Source organism: Danio rerio, chromosome 22, assembly GCF_049306965.1.
Source record: "Danio rerio strain Tuebingen ecotype United States chromosome 22, GRCz12tu, whole genome shotgun sequence".
Classification (NCBI taxonomy): domain Eukaryota; kingdom Metazoa; phylum Chordata; class Actinopteri; order Cypriniformes; family Danionidae; genus Danio; species Danio rerio.
Window position 1 is genome coordinate 9280870 of NC_133197.1, and position 16347 is coordinate 9297216.

Below are 16347 nucleotides of genomic sequence, written 5' to 3' on the forward strand. Positions count from 1 at the left end.
TAATATAGATATTACATGTTCACTTGGTTTGCAAAACTTGATGTGGCCCCCGGGTCTAAAATGTTTGCCCACCACTGATCTAGAGAGAGTCCAGAAGAGCGAGAGTCATTGCTGATGTGCTGCTGAAGCTGAATCTGCACTGATTTGACCAGTGTTTTCTACAGTCTGTCCAAGACTATTTCAGACTGGAATGATTCACTGCTAAAGACATTAATAAAGCAGCTGTTGCTGGATAAAGCTCTGACTCGCAGCTCTTCTGCTCTTTCCTCCTTTCTCTTCATCTATTGCAGACACTGCACACTCTGTGCTCATCAAATGAAGCTTGATGATCATTTGATCATTTCCTCTCAGACACATCTGAAAGATTTGTTCACATATCAGAGGAAGATGAAGATCTTTAATATCAGTGTTGTTTACTGACCTCAGTTTACAGTTTGAGTCTCGCATCACATCAATGAGCTTCTGCTTTGAGGCTCCAATGGGATTGAGTCTTAAATCAAGTTCTTTTAGAAACTGCAGAGCTTTTGTGTTCATCAAACACTGAGTTAAAGAAGAAACATCTGTGATGCCACAGTTCCAAAAGCTAAAAAGAGACAGAGAAAGACAGAAATGAGTGATACTGATTGTGATTCTTTAACTCATGATCTTTAAGATCTTCAGAAACACTGAACTTTTACACCTGTGATTTAATAATTAATGAAGAACTGATTAACAATTGACTAATAACTATGAAGGATTCTGTACAAATGTAGGAAACACAGTCTCATTGTAAGACATTGAATATTAACAACTTTGGTTCAACATTTATTTTCAGAATAAAACTTAGACAAAACTAATTAATTCAACATTTTATTGTATTATTCATACATTCATTCATTTTCTTTATGGTGCAATCAACCGCCAACATATCTAGCATACGTTTTATGCTGCGGATGCCCTTCTAGCTGCAACCTATCACTGGGAACATCCATACACACTCATTTACACACATGCACTATGGACAATTTAGCCTACCCAATTCACCTATAGCACATGTGTTTTGACTTGTGGGGGAAACCAGAGCACCCGGAGGAAACCCACGTCAACACAGGGAGAACATGCAAACTCTCCACAGAAACGACAACTGACCGAGCCGCAGCTTGAACCAGCAACCTTTTTGCTGTGAGGTGATTGTGCTACCCACTGCACCACCATGCAGAATTATTGAATTATTTAAAGCTAAATATGCAATGTAAATATACTAGATTAAAACAAAACTAAATTACAGATCTAAAATAATAATAATAATGGGATCAGGTAATGCAGCTGAGCTGAGATTGATCTTGAAAGAATCCTCTGTCCAACGTTACTTCATTATCATTGAATAGCTTACAACAGCAGCTCTGTCCTTGCTGGTGTTTTCATTATATGCACTTTATCCCACCTTCATTGTAATGTTGTACGTCTTTATTTTGACAATGATTCACTTGAGGAAGTTTAACCTGTAATAAAATAGTAGTTTTGTACTGTTTTTAATATATATATATATGTAATAAAATAGTAGTTTTGTACTGTTTTTAATATATATATATATTTACTACTATTTTATTACAGGTTAAACTTCCTCAAGTGAATCATTGTCAAAATAAAGACGTACAACATTACAATGAAGGTGGGATAAAGTGCATATAATGAAAACACCAGCAAGGACAGAGCTGCTGTTGTTTCCAGTCCAAATAAGTAAAACATTAAGTATAATATATATATATATATATATATATATATATATATATATATATATATATATATATATATATATATATATATATATATATATATTAAAAACAGTACAAAACTACTATTTTATTAATTATAACAGCTCAGGGATGAGTCTTTTTGAATAAAGGATTGAAAAGGGTTGGCTTTTTTTGTTTTTTTCCGATTCATTTTTTAATTGGAAAAATAATCAATAGATTAATCTATTATTAAAATAATCGTTAGTTGCAGTCCTAGATGAAAACATCCCTAACAGCAAACAATGGTTAAGACCTGTTCCACTTAAATTTAGCCTGGTGTTGTATTTTATTAAAATATCCTGTCAGAAATCTCCAACATTACTAAAACTGTAGGCTCTGCACTAGTTTATATATAAATATATATATATATATATAAATATATATATATATATATATATATATATATATATATATATATATATATATATATATATATATATATATATATATATATATATATATATATATATATATATATATATATAAAAATCAAGATACATATTAGACATATGAAATAGAATTAGAAATTGTTTTTTTTTTTCTGGAAAAAAAAACACCTCAAAATTAATTGTTTTGCTTTAAACAAGTGAAAATAATTACAATTGGCTTAGAGAAATAATCTTAATGAGATATAATCTCAAACAGAAGTTTTAAGCATCACCTTATTTTCTCATGCCATTTTTCTTGTCTGTTCTAGATTTAAGATATGTTTTACTTATTTGGACTGGAAACAAGTCAAAATGACTAAGAAAGAAAAGCTTTGTTTGCAGTCTAGCTATACAAGACAACAGATGGAAAAATGAATGATCCTAAAAAGGCGAGTGAATAAAAACATTTCTTTAGTCTTGCAGTGCAAAATGCAAAGTAACTATACCACCGCTGCTTTTTTAGGCGACTGTTATTTTAGAACGTTCACCCTTAATGTTTCCATGTCGACGCGTCATGTTTGTTAGGTGACACCACATCCACAATAGCACTGTAAGACACATGTATTTACCCTTTTATTATGCTTTTCCACTTTAATTCAACATATTTACACGCGTGCTCATGTTAACTACCTGATATTCCAATTCACATAAAAGTGTAAGTGAGTAAATTGTTGTTTTAAAGGCGGTATAAATGATCTTGATCCTGATTTTTAACGCGATATAGGCGACTCCAAATTTACTTGTGGCCACCTGCTTGCCTTATTCATAAAAAAGGGGAAAACACAGGATTCAGCAAGTAAATTCATCAGTTACACCACAAATACATGCAAGTAAGTGGCTGGTGAACATGGAGAATAGATTTAACTAAAGTTACTTTCACTATGTGTCTATGTGTATTACGTTTAATTATATTTGAATAGATTGTTAGACTTCCATATACTTTTTTGTCTTTAACAAAAACTAAATGTATTTTTTTACTAGTAGTTGTGTGTATTTACATGTCTAAAACATAAAATAAGCATTGGTTGGTTAAAACACTGCATAATAGTGATAATATGATAAGTCTTTCTCTAGCTCTGCGCCAGCCAACGAGCCAAAGTTCAGTTTAAAATTTTTAGTTGCCACTAAGTGTAAACAAGCTGACGCAAACTTGTTATGCTTGTCAAGCTAGATAAAGAGTAAAAACCAGCACCAGAGACTTTACGTTCCTCACTTCAAAATGCAACAAAAGTAGGATTCTGTAGTCTACCGTTGAACTCCCTTCTGCCTTCTTCCTGTCTATGAGGCTCCCAACTCTGCATCAGTCCGCGAGAGAGACCATGTTTTCTCCGCTCCGCACTAAACTAGTGTTTTGTTTTTTTTAAGAATCAAACGTAACCATGGTGAGCGACAACAAATCGAATTTGAAATTCGTTGCCAACCTTTTTTGTAATAGATTTTTAGCGATTCATTGTTGCAGCACTATTTTCATCCACTTTGGGGCGATTTTATGTCTTAATTTGTCCACAACATTCTATGTTTCAGCAAATGGAATGATCTTTGATAACAAAACTTATTTTGACACATATTTTGAAAACATGCTTTGAAAATGTTTATTAAATTTATTACCATTTCTTTATGTTAGTAGCAGTTTTTGCCCCATTGACTTACATAAGGACTTTTTTATTGAAAAGCCATGACAGCATATTCATACATTCTTGGTTGTTGGGGATTTTCTCTGTTGGAAAGAGGTAAATGTGTATTTTTTAATCTAAATGTGTAAGGTTTGAACAGTACAGAAGGGTGTACTTTTTAAAAGATTACATGCATGTAGTAAAGCACTAACAATGTGATTATAGTTTTACTTCTATCAAAATTAAGATGAATAAAGTGATAAATACACCACTGACAAATGAAATAACTTCAGAATCTGACCTACAGATCTCTCAGTCAAATGCATAAATGTAAATAAAACAGTGACAGAGGATCAACAGAAATGTAGTCTGTTTATTTCACACACATCAGTGCTGAATCTCTGTATACATGATCATGAGCAAACTAAATGAGATACTTCAATATTTTCTTTAAATTATTAAAAGTGTGGCAGAGCCAGAACACAAATGTCACCCAAGCTCCACATTAGTCTCAAGTCTCACAGAGGAACTCCAAAAGGATAAAAAGCAGAAGTGAGGACCAGGCCTGGGACATTTTATATTGCAGTTTTAGTATTTTAGAACTATGTTCCTAGTACAGTATAAACTTATTTAATAAATGTTGGCACTGATGGTTAAGCCAAAAACATTAAACTCTAACAAAGCATTTGTCGGTTCCCGCCTCCTCTTAACCTTCAAGTGTGAAGTTTGAAAATGTTTTAGTAAAGGAATATTTCAGAATGTTAAAGTATGTAAACGTTTCCCACCTCACTTTCTCCAGTTTACAGCGTGAATCCTTCAGCACGTCACATAAGAGATTCACTGCTGTATTTTTTATATGATCCCCACTGAGATTCAGTTCTCTCAGGTGTGATGGGTTTGATTTTAGAGCTGAAGTCAGAATCTTACACTGTTCCTCTGTAATGCTGCAATCACACATACTGAAGACAGAAAGAGAAAGACAATGACTGTGATTAAATTCATGCTATATATTATCAATCTCAGATGATCAATCTCAAATGCAAGATAATTTAAGGTAGTGCTTTAGCAAAAAAAAAACTGTGTGTAAATTTTGTCATGTTTGTCAAATTTTGGCAGATCAGACAATTCAATAGTTTCAAATGCTTTAGGCAAGTCAAGTTTATTTATAGAGCACATTTCATACACAGTGGCAACTCAAAGTGTTTTACAAATAATAAAAAAGTAATTAAAAACAGATTAAAATGTGTTAAAAACATTACACAGAATAATAGAAGAATGAAAATATTTAAAAAAAAATGTTATTTATGATGCTGTTTATAAGGTTTGAAAAGAAAGTATTTTAAGCAATGTTAAGTTCCACATTAACAGCATGAAGTCTTTATAGATATTATAATGGACTACTAGTTTTAGCTTCCTCCACATGTGATCAGATTTCCTGCATTTTCTTGTCTTTCATTATTTGTACAGCTGTTGACCTTCTCCAATGTGCTTTCTGTCTCCCAGTCATCTTCCTGACTTTAACAGGAGCAATATCATCTATGACATTCTTGACTTTAGTCTGTCTTTAATGGCTGGAGTGATCAATATATCAAAAAAAATATATAGAAATAATCAGATGCGACATCCTTAACAACAGTCGATGAAATGTGTAAACCCTAGGTTATAATTAAATCTAGAGTGTGTCCACGATTGTGTGTGGGTCCTTGAACATGCTGAGTCAGATCAAAAGTGTTTAAAAAAGTCACAAGTTCTTTTACAGCATTGATTTCTGGATTATCAATGTGAATATTAAAATTGCTAGCAACAGTAAAATAGTCAAATTCAGAGGTTACTATTGATAGCAGCTCTGCAAAATAATCAACAAAAGTTGGAGAATATTTTGGAGGTCTGTAGATAATGATCAGTAAAATGTGCAGAGCAGCTTTCAGTGCTATACTCAGAAATTCAAAGGACAAATAGTCACCAAATGACACTTGTTTACACTCATAGCCATCTTTAAACAGGGCAGCAATACCTCCACTATTAGCTCTGCAAACACTCATACAATTAAATGTGTTGTCTCAGCACTGTGCTGATAGGCTGAACTTAAAACTACAGTATAAAATATTAAAAGCAAAAAAATAATAATAATAAATTCCAAGGTCTTTCTTTCTTACTATATGTCCATCCATTAAAAAACACCATAATAAACTTTAATACTCTCACAGTATCTGCTGTAAAATGATACTAACTTTAGTTTCTCCAGCTTGAATTGTGGCTTCATCAGCAATTCACTGAGGTTTTTCACTCCAGAGTCTCCTAGATTATTCCTACTGAGGTTCAGATCTCTCAGGTGTGATGGGTTTGATTTCAGAGCTGAAGTCAGGATCACACACTGTTCCTCTGTAATACTGCAAAACCACAGACTGAAGACAGAAAGAGAAAAGATAATGACTGATATTACTGTAAATTCATGCTAGATATTTTCAATATCAGAATAAATTAAGATACATTTATAGCAGTGCTTAAAAAGCAAAAACAACTAGAAAATTTTGTCATGTCAAATTTTAGCCGATTAAATAATAGAACAGCTTTAAGTGCTTTAGTTTACAGGTCTTTCTTTGTTACTGTCTTCCATTAAATAACACCATAATAAACTTTATTAAACCCACAGAAACTGCTGTACATTATAATAATGATACTAACTTTAGTTTCTTTAGCTTGAATTGTGGCTTTATCAGTAAATCACTGAGGTTTTTCACTCCAGAGTCTCCTACATTATTCCCACCGAGGTTCAGTTCTCTCAGGTGTGATGGGTTTGGTTTCAGAGCTGAAGTCAGGATCACACACTGTTCCTCAGTAAGTCTGCAATACCAGAGACTGAAGACAGAAAGAGAAAAAACAATGAGTCAGATTCATGTGGTTAATTTTTAGACTGTAGTTTATCATATAAAATTACTCACTTTGCTTACTATAACATTTACTGAGAAGCACCAAGTGTCCAGTATAAATGTGCTGTAACTGCCAGTTTAATCTGTTTTTCAGTATGTCCCAATTTGACTTGTTTCAGTACATTAAATGTTTTTTTTAACACTTCAGTTTAATACAGCTTCTGCTATATAATCTGTTAACTATCAGTATTGTTGAATCATTCTTCAGATGGAGAAACAGCAGCAGCTGCAGTACTACGAGGAGAATTTATCTTGTCTGTAAATAATCTTTATATTCAAGGTATCTGCTGTACAGTATAATGATACTAACTTTAGTTTCTCCAGGTTGAATTGTGGCTTCATCAGTAAATCACTGAGGTTTTTCACTGCAGAGTCTCCAAGATTATTCCCACTGAGGTCCAGTTCTCTCAGGTGTGATGGGTTTGATTTCAGAGCTGAAGTCAGGATCACACACTGTTCCTCTGGAATACTGCATCCACACAAACTGAAGACAGAAAGAGAAAAGACAATGACGGAGGTCTGTGATGATCATCTTACTAAAGAGCTACAGTGATACAGCATAAGTCTTCATGGTGTTTGAACTTGTTTGTTGCAGCTTAACTCATACATTATTAGACTACAGCAAAAACACTTATAACTTGTTATGGTCAGCATTTATGGACAAACCTATTGATTTGAACAGTAAAGCAAGCATAAACAGCACAGCTTTCCTAATGCCCAATATTCAATGATTACAAAGAAAACTGACCCCAGACCAGCAGTTCTGAGCAGCTTTCTCTCTAAATACAATGAGCAGGCAGTGGTTTGACTGAGAAACTTTTACACTCATTTCCAATCCACAGCCAGAGGAAGAGCAGCCTAATCCATTCTTAAAATTCTGCTGCCGCTGCTCTGTAGTGACCCGTGAGACCTCGTGCTGCTGCTACCTGTGTGTTTGAGTTCACTTTGTGTTTTTTTGTTCTTTCTTTCCAAGAACACTAAAAACTATGAAGAACATGACAAACATAACTTTAGCTAAAAGATCTATTAATGTGACAGATATGGAGGCAAAGGCAAATGAGCTGAATGACTTTAATTTAAGGTTTAGATTTCCATGTGATCACTCATCAATGCATTTGTGAACACATCAATCCAGATAAGTTTATTATTTTCAGATTTTTTGTTAAGCTTTGGCCTTAATGGATCATCTTCAATTCCCTCAGCCAATCCTGGTAATTGTGCATGTTAACTTCACTCCAGCCTTTGCTACTTTTGTTGAATAAAATCAGCAAAAAATGTTAATGAAATATGACAACAAGATGTTGGTGCCTGAAACTTGTATTAGTGTCGGCAAAATGAAAGTTTTTGAAGTAACTTATAAGGGTGCCTGATAACATCACAGTGCCTGTGCCTCAGGATGTAAACAATGGGAAATGCTGTTTGGCACCATTAGGATTTTAGCTACAAATTCATATGTATCCATAAAACCCCTCTAAACACCCACAGTTTTTACCAGCGTATGAAATGTCTCTTTATGCAGCCACTTTCTGCATGTTTTACATTTGAAATAATGAACGTTATTTTGCAAAAAAATATATAAACGTTTTGTATTATTTACACTTTCTTGTCACCCGAATATACATGACACTCAAATTTTCCTTCTTTATAGTGTCTCTGAACATATGTAGCCTGGTCAGTGCTTAGTAAATTCTGCGCAAACAGTGCCTGCTGTAGTTCATGACACAAATGTCCAACGCCAACAGGTTGTCCATTGTGTTTTCAAACACCTTATTCCAGTTTCCAGTGCACTCAGAGATGTCTGATAGGTAATAAACTACAGTCCCCCAGAGTCCATCCTTTTTGTCCTCTTAATTAATAAATCCCGTTTAGCCCATGACCTATTAAAAGTCTTTTTCCTTTTTCCCATTTTGCTTCCACCAAATAAAGACACCTCATATCCATTTTCTGCTCTCTTTTTTCTTCAGCTTATGTTTCTCTACATATTTTCTTCTTATTCAATTTCTTTAGCGTCAGCTAGTGCTTTATTTAATTATCTTCTAATCTATTCTAGTGTTTCCTCACTAGTTGGTCTTGCTTACATTGTATTTTAATCTCTCTAACATTTTCCATACTCAGTTTCTATTTCCTCACACTGCTTACATCAAATGTTCCTTCGGCCATTTGTCATTATTTTATTTTTATTTTCTCTGCCACATATTTTTTCTGTTTATTTTAAACACTCTGCCTTTTCTGTGTTAATAACAATCTTCCTAAATTGTTGCTTATTACTTTATTTTATATAAGAAATATATTTTTTCTCCTGCGAGTCCTTACGTTATTCACTTTTTCTTTTTTATTCGCTATTTAAAGAACTAACTTTTTTTATTATTTATTCATTCTTATTTAGTAAATCTCTAAATTTCTTTATTAATATATTCCTTTACTCCATACTCCTATTGTCTCCATATATATTTATTAATATCTTACTAGCATTTTTTATTATCATTATTTGCTATAGCTTTTAGTTTCATTTTATATTATATAACTATATTAATTACATCTTACTCTATTCTTGGTATTTTACTTATCTCACTGTACTACTTTATAATATATCTATTCATATAATAACTTATATTCTACCCATTTTCATTATGTTAAAGTCTATCTTATTATCTAATAGTTTGATATTCTCTCTTTACTCTTTTCTTCTTCTGTATGTTCTTCTGTCTTTTACCCATTGACACCTTAAATAGACCTTTAATCAGATTAAGGCAAATAATTTGATTTCCGATGTCCACGTAAACGCAGTGACAAGACTGTCACAGGTCACAGTCACAAGTCACAGTTCCCTAATTTTGATGACAGCCAAATCATAAATTCATGCTAACAAAGGATCAAAAGAAAAGAAATATATATTAATGCAATTCAATTTAAATGTGTAAAATATGAATTGACGTATACTTTAAACTTCTTTAAATGATATTGTTCAATTATCTTTTATATTTTCTAATTTTTATTTATATCAGCAAAAAACAAAAAGTAAATAAAACAACCAGAGAAAAAGAAATCATAAATGTTAAAAAGGTTCAAACAGTCACTGAGAAAGTTCTTCTTATGCTCCAAAGCTTCAGAATTCTCTCCATATGATCAAATCATATCACATAACGTGAAATAACTTTGCAGTAAAATATAATGTGAAAGCAAACACACTATGTATGAAGTGCCTAATTTAAAATGTTGAAGATCTTTTAATGATTGGGATTATTATATGTGAATGTTTCTCACCTCAGTGTCTCCAGTTTACAGCGTGAATCCTTCAGCACGTCGCATAAGAGATTCACTCCTGTATTTTTTATTTGATTCCCATTAAGGTTCAGATCTCTCAGGTGTGATGGGTTTGATTTCAGAGCTGAAATCAGGATCACACACTGTTCCTCTGAAAATCTGCAAACACACAGACTGAAGACAGAAAGAGAAAAGACAATGTCATGTGAGGCATATGAAAATATCTGCAAAAATGAAATGCGAGAAAAATTCATTTTGTAAATAAAATTTATGTACTTCAATGTTTTGTACATGTAAAAATGTCATTATTTATTTGTGTAGTTCACCACCTTAAATATATACATTTTTAATAAAATATATATTTATTAAGTTTATGTTTTTTTATTTCTTAAATAAAAGTTCTTCTAGAGTCATCCACTATAATTTTTTGGCTCAAAAGTATTGGTTTAGGCACCATTTTGACATCGGTATCGTTTAAAAATAGCAATTTTGCACTGGTATCAGAAAAAAAAAAAAAAAAAAAAAAAACAAGACCCAACCCTAGTCTGGAGGTTATAATTATCAGAAGCATAGAATTTATTAGAATATTTTCCAAACAAAGCTGAGACAGTCCAGAGCAAACCCATCTGCATTCTCTCCCAGGACAAATCTGTGTTTTGCACAATCTTTATACAGTTTTTCTCCTTCTGTCTTTGAGTTTTAACATCTCATTTTAACTTTGACCATCTTTCTGTGTTTTCATTGACTGAGAGGTTCAGTATATCTTTAGGGGCTCATGTTATTATGGGCCGTATCCCCTGCAATGCAAACACTTCTTTTCACACCAGAGTTGACTTTCAATAGATGTCATCTCTTCTCAGTGTTTTTACATACAATGCCATGATAGTACATTATTTGACAATATGCCACTCACTGTCCTGAAAACCTCTCACAGATATAGCTTTATGCGTGTTTTACATACTCAATGTTTTTCTTATAAAATCATTCTCCAGCAACTCCTCACAATGGTGACCTCACACATTCCTCTACAGGACAACCATTCTACACACATCAACAGTTGTCATTTTCTTCACTGGATGCTTTATCTGTATCAGACTTGTTTAAAATAACTATAGATCAGCATATGATGGTTTTCACATGTCTGTCCCAGGGCTTCAGGGCCAGACAGTATCTCTGGGTGTTTATTGAAATCTTGAAGTAAAGATCTGACAGAAGCCTGGTGTCCTATTTACTAAAAACTTTAAAACAAACATACAGTTCCCTCAATCTGGAAGAGTTCTATCATTATTCCTGTCCAAAAAAGACCAGCTGTAAGGAGAATAATGACTATGGCAAGTAGCATGCACTTAAACTATTGATAAACAAGCAGATAGAGTGGGTGTGTCAAACTTAGTTCCTGAATAGCCACAGCCCTACACAGTTTAGTTTCAACCCGGCTTAAACACATTTGCGTGAAGTTGGCACCCATAAAAAGAAATAATTCCCAAATCTATGCCATTCGTTTGTGCTATGTTTCTTGCTCATTGTTGCTCAAATCACTCCAAATTAGCACAGTTAGGTTGTGCTTGAATTGTGCCAATAAAACAAGTGCTATATCTATTTTCCTTGTTTAGAATGAACCAAAAAAATTCAGGGGCCATGACGTCACTTTTCACCCCACTTCCAATAAATCACACAAAACTGGAGTGATTCATTTGTGATCTATTTGTGCAGGTTTAGACTGTTGAAATGCGCACCAAATATATTTTCCCTTAGAAAGAACAAATTCGTAACACTGATGTTACTGAACCCACCATAACTCCGAATTCAACCAAAATATTTTAATTCTTTGTCCTTTGTTTTGTGCAAGTAGAATTTTCCCTTTGGGTGCTTTGTTTTTTAGATAAGTGCACATGCGTGCGTGTGTGCATGCAAACTTTATAACAACATTGTGTGTGACTCATTGTTGCAGAAAGGCTTGAATTAACTCCACAGGGTTAATGAATCACTGTCTGAACCAACCAGTTTGAGCTCAGAAACAAAGTTTACTTTATTGTTTAGTGATGTTTACACTCAATGTGTTTCTCACTCATGAGACATGAATGTTTGTGTGAATTCATTAAACACCATCAGACAGAGGTCTACTGTCAAAAACAAACAGCAACTTGAGTAAAAAGCAGCAGTATTTCATGATAAATCAGAGACTTGTTGGAATTTTAATTGTGACTAATGGCCAGGTGTAGTTAAACAATTTTACTTGTGTATAGTAGACTTTAAACAGTAAATTTGAATCTCTCAGTATCTGCTGTACAGTATAATGATACTAACTTTAGTTTCTCCAGCTTGCATTGTTGGTTCATCAGTAAATCACTGAGGTTTTTCACTGCAGAGTCTCCTAGTTTATTCTCACTGAGGTTCAGTTCTCTCAGGTGTGATGGGTTTGATTTTAGAGCTGAAGTCACAGCAGAATAACTTTCATCCATCATCTCACAACTCCTTAACCTAAATTGGCAAAAAGAAAGAGAAAGAGCAGAAAACAAAATTGAAGATGTAAGAGAATAATTAATAATGGTTAAAAGCAAATAATACAACCAGAGGAACAGAAATCAGAAAATGTTAAGTCACAGTGAAAGTTCTTATGTTTCAAAGCTTCAGAATTCTCTCCACATGATCAAACCATCATTTTTATTCCACCAGATCACAGAATATAAAATAACTTTGCAGAAAAATATAATGTAAACGCAAACACACTGTGCATTAAGTGTCTTAATTTAAAATGTTGAAGGTTATTTTTAATGATTTTGATTCTTAAATGTGAATGTTTCTCACCTCAGTGTCTCCAGTTTACATCGTGAATCCTTCAGTACATCACATAAGTGATTCACTACTGTGTTATTTAATTGATTCTTACTCAGGTCCAGTTCTCTCAGGTGTGATGGGTTTGATTTCAGAGCTGAAGTCAGGATTTTACACTGTTTCTCTGTAAATCTGCAAACACACAGACTGAAGACAAAGAGAAAAGACAAAATGTCATGTGAAGCATATGAAAAATCCTGTAAAAAATAAGTGTGAAAAAGTTTAAAGGAAAATAATGTACTTTAATGTCATGTACAGGAAAAATAATTAAAATTTGTGGTTCACCCCCATAAAATAAAAATGCAACCTTATAAAAGTATTGTTAGTTTTTATCTTTGTCTGCACAGTAAATAAAAGAATTGACTGCCCAAACTAATTTTTTTAGTGACTGGTCACATCTAAATATTTTAGTCCAAATAAAATTCGGCAAACTGTTGTTTTTTTGTTAATTGTAGCAACAGCCTATTAACATTGGCTCAATGAGACACAATGTGATGAGCCAATTGAAAAACCATCAAGTTTGCCCAATCATGTAACTGGCCCAATTGAAAATTTTAAATTGTTGTAGCATGCTTTTTTTGTATAGAGAACCAGAAGTGCCCAAGAATCAAATTATAAATTTAATAATTAAAGCATAAAATGTATATAAATAAATCACAATTTAAAACATAGCTGCAAGCAGCAATTTAAGGGCCAAGCAGCCCAGTGGCCACATCATAAACCAGCACGGCAACAAGCTACAGAGCAACTGGAAAATTCTATAACTTTTTGGCAGCAAGGTCTGAGCCAAATGTTATGTTCCATGAGTGTCTCTTCAAGGTATTGTGTATTCATTTCCTCTCTCTCTCCTTCAATAAGGTTGTTATTTCTGATCAGGTGCAGTCAACCCTGCAAATTGGCTCTACTGATGGACTCTCTGTCCTGATTGGTCAACCAAAGGACTGGCTGGAGGAGATAAGACAGAGCTGGGATCGATTAGAGTGTGGTGGGTTGGAGCAAGGATCCCATTTGCGGGCTTTTAATTGTGGTTTTGTTCTTTTTGATGTGGTTAAATTGTTAATAATGTCTGTGGAGACTTTTATTCCTCTGGTGATAGGATTTGTTTAGCCATATCATACGAGTTAACACCTAATCTGTCTAAGATTATTTTCCTTATCTTTGTGGCAAAAAAGATTTATTTATTGTTTGTTTAATTTATTGTTAATTTATAGGAAGCTGTAGGGAGGTGGTTGCTATTTTCTTAGAAAAGGAGTGTATTGTTTTTTTGTATTTTGTTTTCTTTTATTTAATAGTTTATTAAATAATTTGTTAGGATGTTTTGTTTGTTATATTGGTCTTGACCCCTCCTGAAGACTTGTTTGCTTCCTTATGTTAAATTTATACTTTTATTTCACGCTAAGCTTGTTGTCTTTGTGAGTCAGTAAAAGGGAAAAATCTACATCCAAACCTCCACCACTTTCTTTATTACTCCTTCCCAGCCCTAGACTGGTGAGGTTGTAATACACATTTAGTGGAAATTGGGCTAACAATCTAAGAAGAGTTCAAAATAACAGATTTTTAAAACTAATTCAGCATAGTGGAAAGGATGTTGTGTAAATTAGGGAACAAATTACATCAGCGTTCACATATCAATGATACAAGGAATCTGCAAGACCAGTCTCATGATAATAAACAAAATTGTTGAAAAGTCATTTGAAAAATTTATTATGACTTCCAGCCCAGAAGGTGGCTCAAACTGGCATAGTTTGGTTAATTTCACGTCTAGATCACTAACATTAAGTTTGGTTTCAATACTTCAAACCATTGCAATGATTCAGCCTGTAAAGTTATCTAACAACATTACATCAAGTTTGCACATGTGCTAATTGACAACAGTTTTGTCTATCATTGTGAATTCCATAACTTTTCTAAGGATAATTCGAGTCAAATTTGGTGAATATTAAACCAACAATCTAGGAGGAGTTAAGAAAAAGAATGGTTTTAACAAATTCAAAATGGCGGACAAAATTTAGCAGATTATGGCATAATTGGCATAAAAGACCAATTTCATCAAAATAAGCATATGCAGTCAAAAGTTATTACCAAATTTGTCGATTTCATTAACAATGGCTAATGAATGTCTTATAACTCTGACCCATAGGTGGCACTGTCACTAGATCTTTATGGTGTGGTCAGTGTGAGGCGACAATGACAGACCTAAAATTTGGTGCCATTATCTTTAACTATCACAGAGATACAGCCTCAGATGTAGTTTGGCATCATGCTATCACATTTGTTGGTGCAGTAAACAAAAACCGATGCAACTATTAACACAAATTCAATAACTTTTTGTCAGCATGGTCTGAAGATGATCTGATCAAATTTGGTGCAAATCAGTCATGTTTACTGACTACAACGATGTACTGTAGCAGTTTAAAAAAGTAGGTTTTTGACTTAAGGCTAGATGGTGGACAGGAAGTTCAGTTAATTAAGGCATAATTGGTAGCGATAATCTTAGAACAACTTAAGAAATATAGCAAGACAAGTTTCATGACAATAGCCAAAATGGTTATGAAACAAGTTTACTGATGTAAGATACTCACATGAGTGTGTTGAGTGTACAGTGTTTATCCTGCAGTAGAGCAGAGAGTTGATTCACTCGAGTGTCTCCTAGTTCACGATCACTCAGATTCAGTTCTTTCAGGAGTAACGGGTTTTCACCCACAATTCCAGTCACAAACTGACAGCCTTCTTCAGCAGTAGGACTCAAAAACCTGAAGAAGAGGAGATCAAGCAGGAGTCAGTTCTCAACTACTTTCACTGTTTATTGCTGCATTACAAAACATGCTGATAAGAAAAGATTATTCCATTTATGACAACTTCACAAAAAAAAGTCAAATTTAAGCAGCAGGATGAAACTGACCTCTTAGAGTGTTCCTTGTTTACATAAACTAAACATTTCAATATAAAAGGGTGTAATTGCATTTACTAACTACACATCATTTCAACGTATCTAACTAAAATATCTGAAATAATATTACTACTTACTAGTACAACTACTTACACTTTTGTTTGTGCTTTATTATTTTTATAAACAGTTTTAGCCCTCTAAAACAGTATCATTACCATAAAGTAACCTTTATTAAGATAACATTCTCTTATTACTGAATGAACATTGTTTCAACAAAATGGTGACATTAAAATTTCTAATGGTTTTCTCAATTGTGATAGTGTTTCTCAATTCCAAGAATGCAGAGAATGGACTTGCATTTTCGTGGAGAATGATCCTGCCAAGTTACCTTGGAAGAACAAACTCTGAAGACCGCGAGATCTTGCAAAAGCCTTACAAAGACACTTTACACAATACAAATGACACAAATTTTAATGTTAATATGCATATCAGCAAATAAACACCCTTAATGTGTTTATGCATTTATCAACAAAAGTTTGGGTGAAAACTGTACTTTCACTGTCTCATTTAGGGAAACTTCTGAGATAAATAATTCATGCCTCTGTGAGTACT

The 16347-nt window shown here is 33.4% G+C and overlaps 1 protein-coding gene across 4 annotated transcripts in view; it reads right to left on the reverse strand.

Moving 5' to 3' along the window:
• Window positions 1-16347, reverse strand: part of si:ch73-286h23.3 — a 192114-nt gene that overhangs the window by 92672 nt on the left and 83095 nt on the right. For 3 of the 4 annotated variants that reach the window (XR_659521.4, XM_005173997.6, XM_073937300.1), the window contains 9 exons: window positions 15428-15598; window positions 12819-12992; window positions 12318-12491; window positions 10011-10184; window positions 7057-7230; window positions 6502-6675; window positions 6048-6221; window positions 4602-4775; window positions 422-583 (listed from right to left, as the gene is read on the reverse strand). Coding sequence is in view for 3 of the 4 variants with exons in the window: in XM_005173997.6 (XP_005174054.1) it covers window positions 422-583; window positions 4602-4775; window positions 6048-6221; window positions 6502-6675; window positions 7057-7230; window positions 10011-10184; window positions 12318-12491; window positions 12819-12992; window positions 15428-15598 (1551 nt within the window). In the remaining variant the exon portion in view is untranslated. The remainder of the gene's footprint in view (window positions 1-421; window positions 584-4601; window positions 4776-6047; window positions 6222-6501; window positions 6676-7056; window positions 7231-10010; window positions 10185-12317; window positions 12492-12818; window positions 12993-15427; window positions 15599-16347) is intronic. The other variant, XM_073937299.1, reaches the window with a different exon arrangement.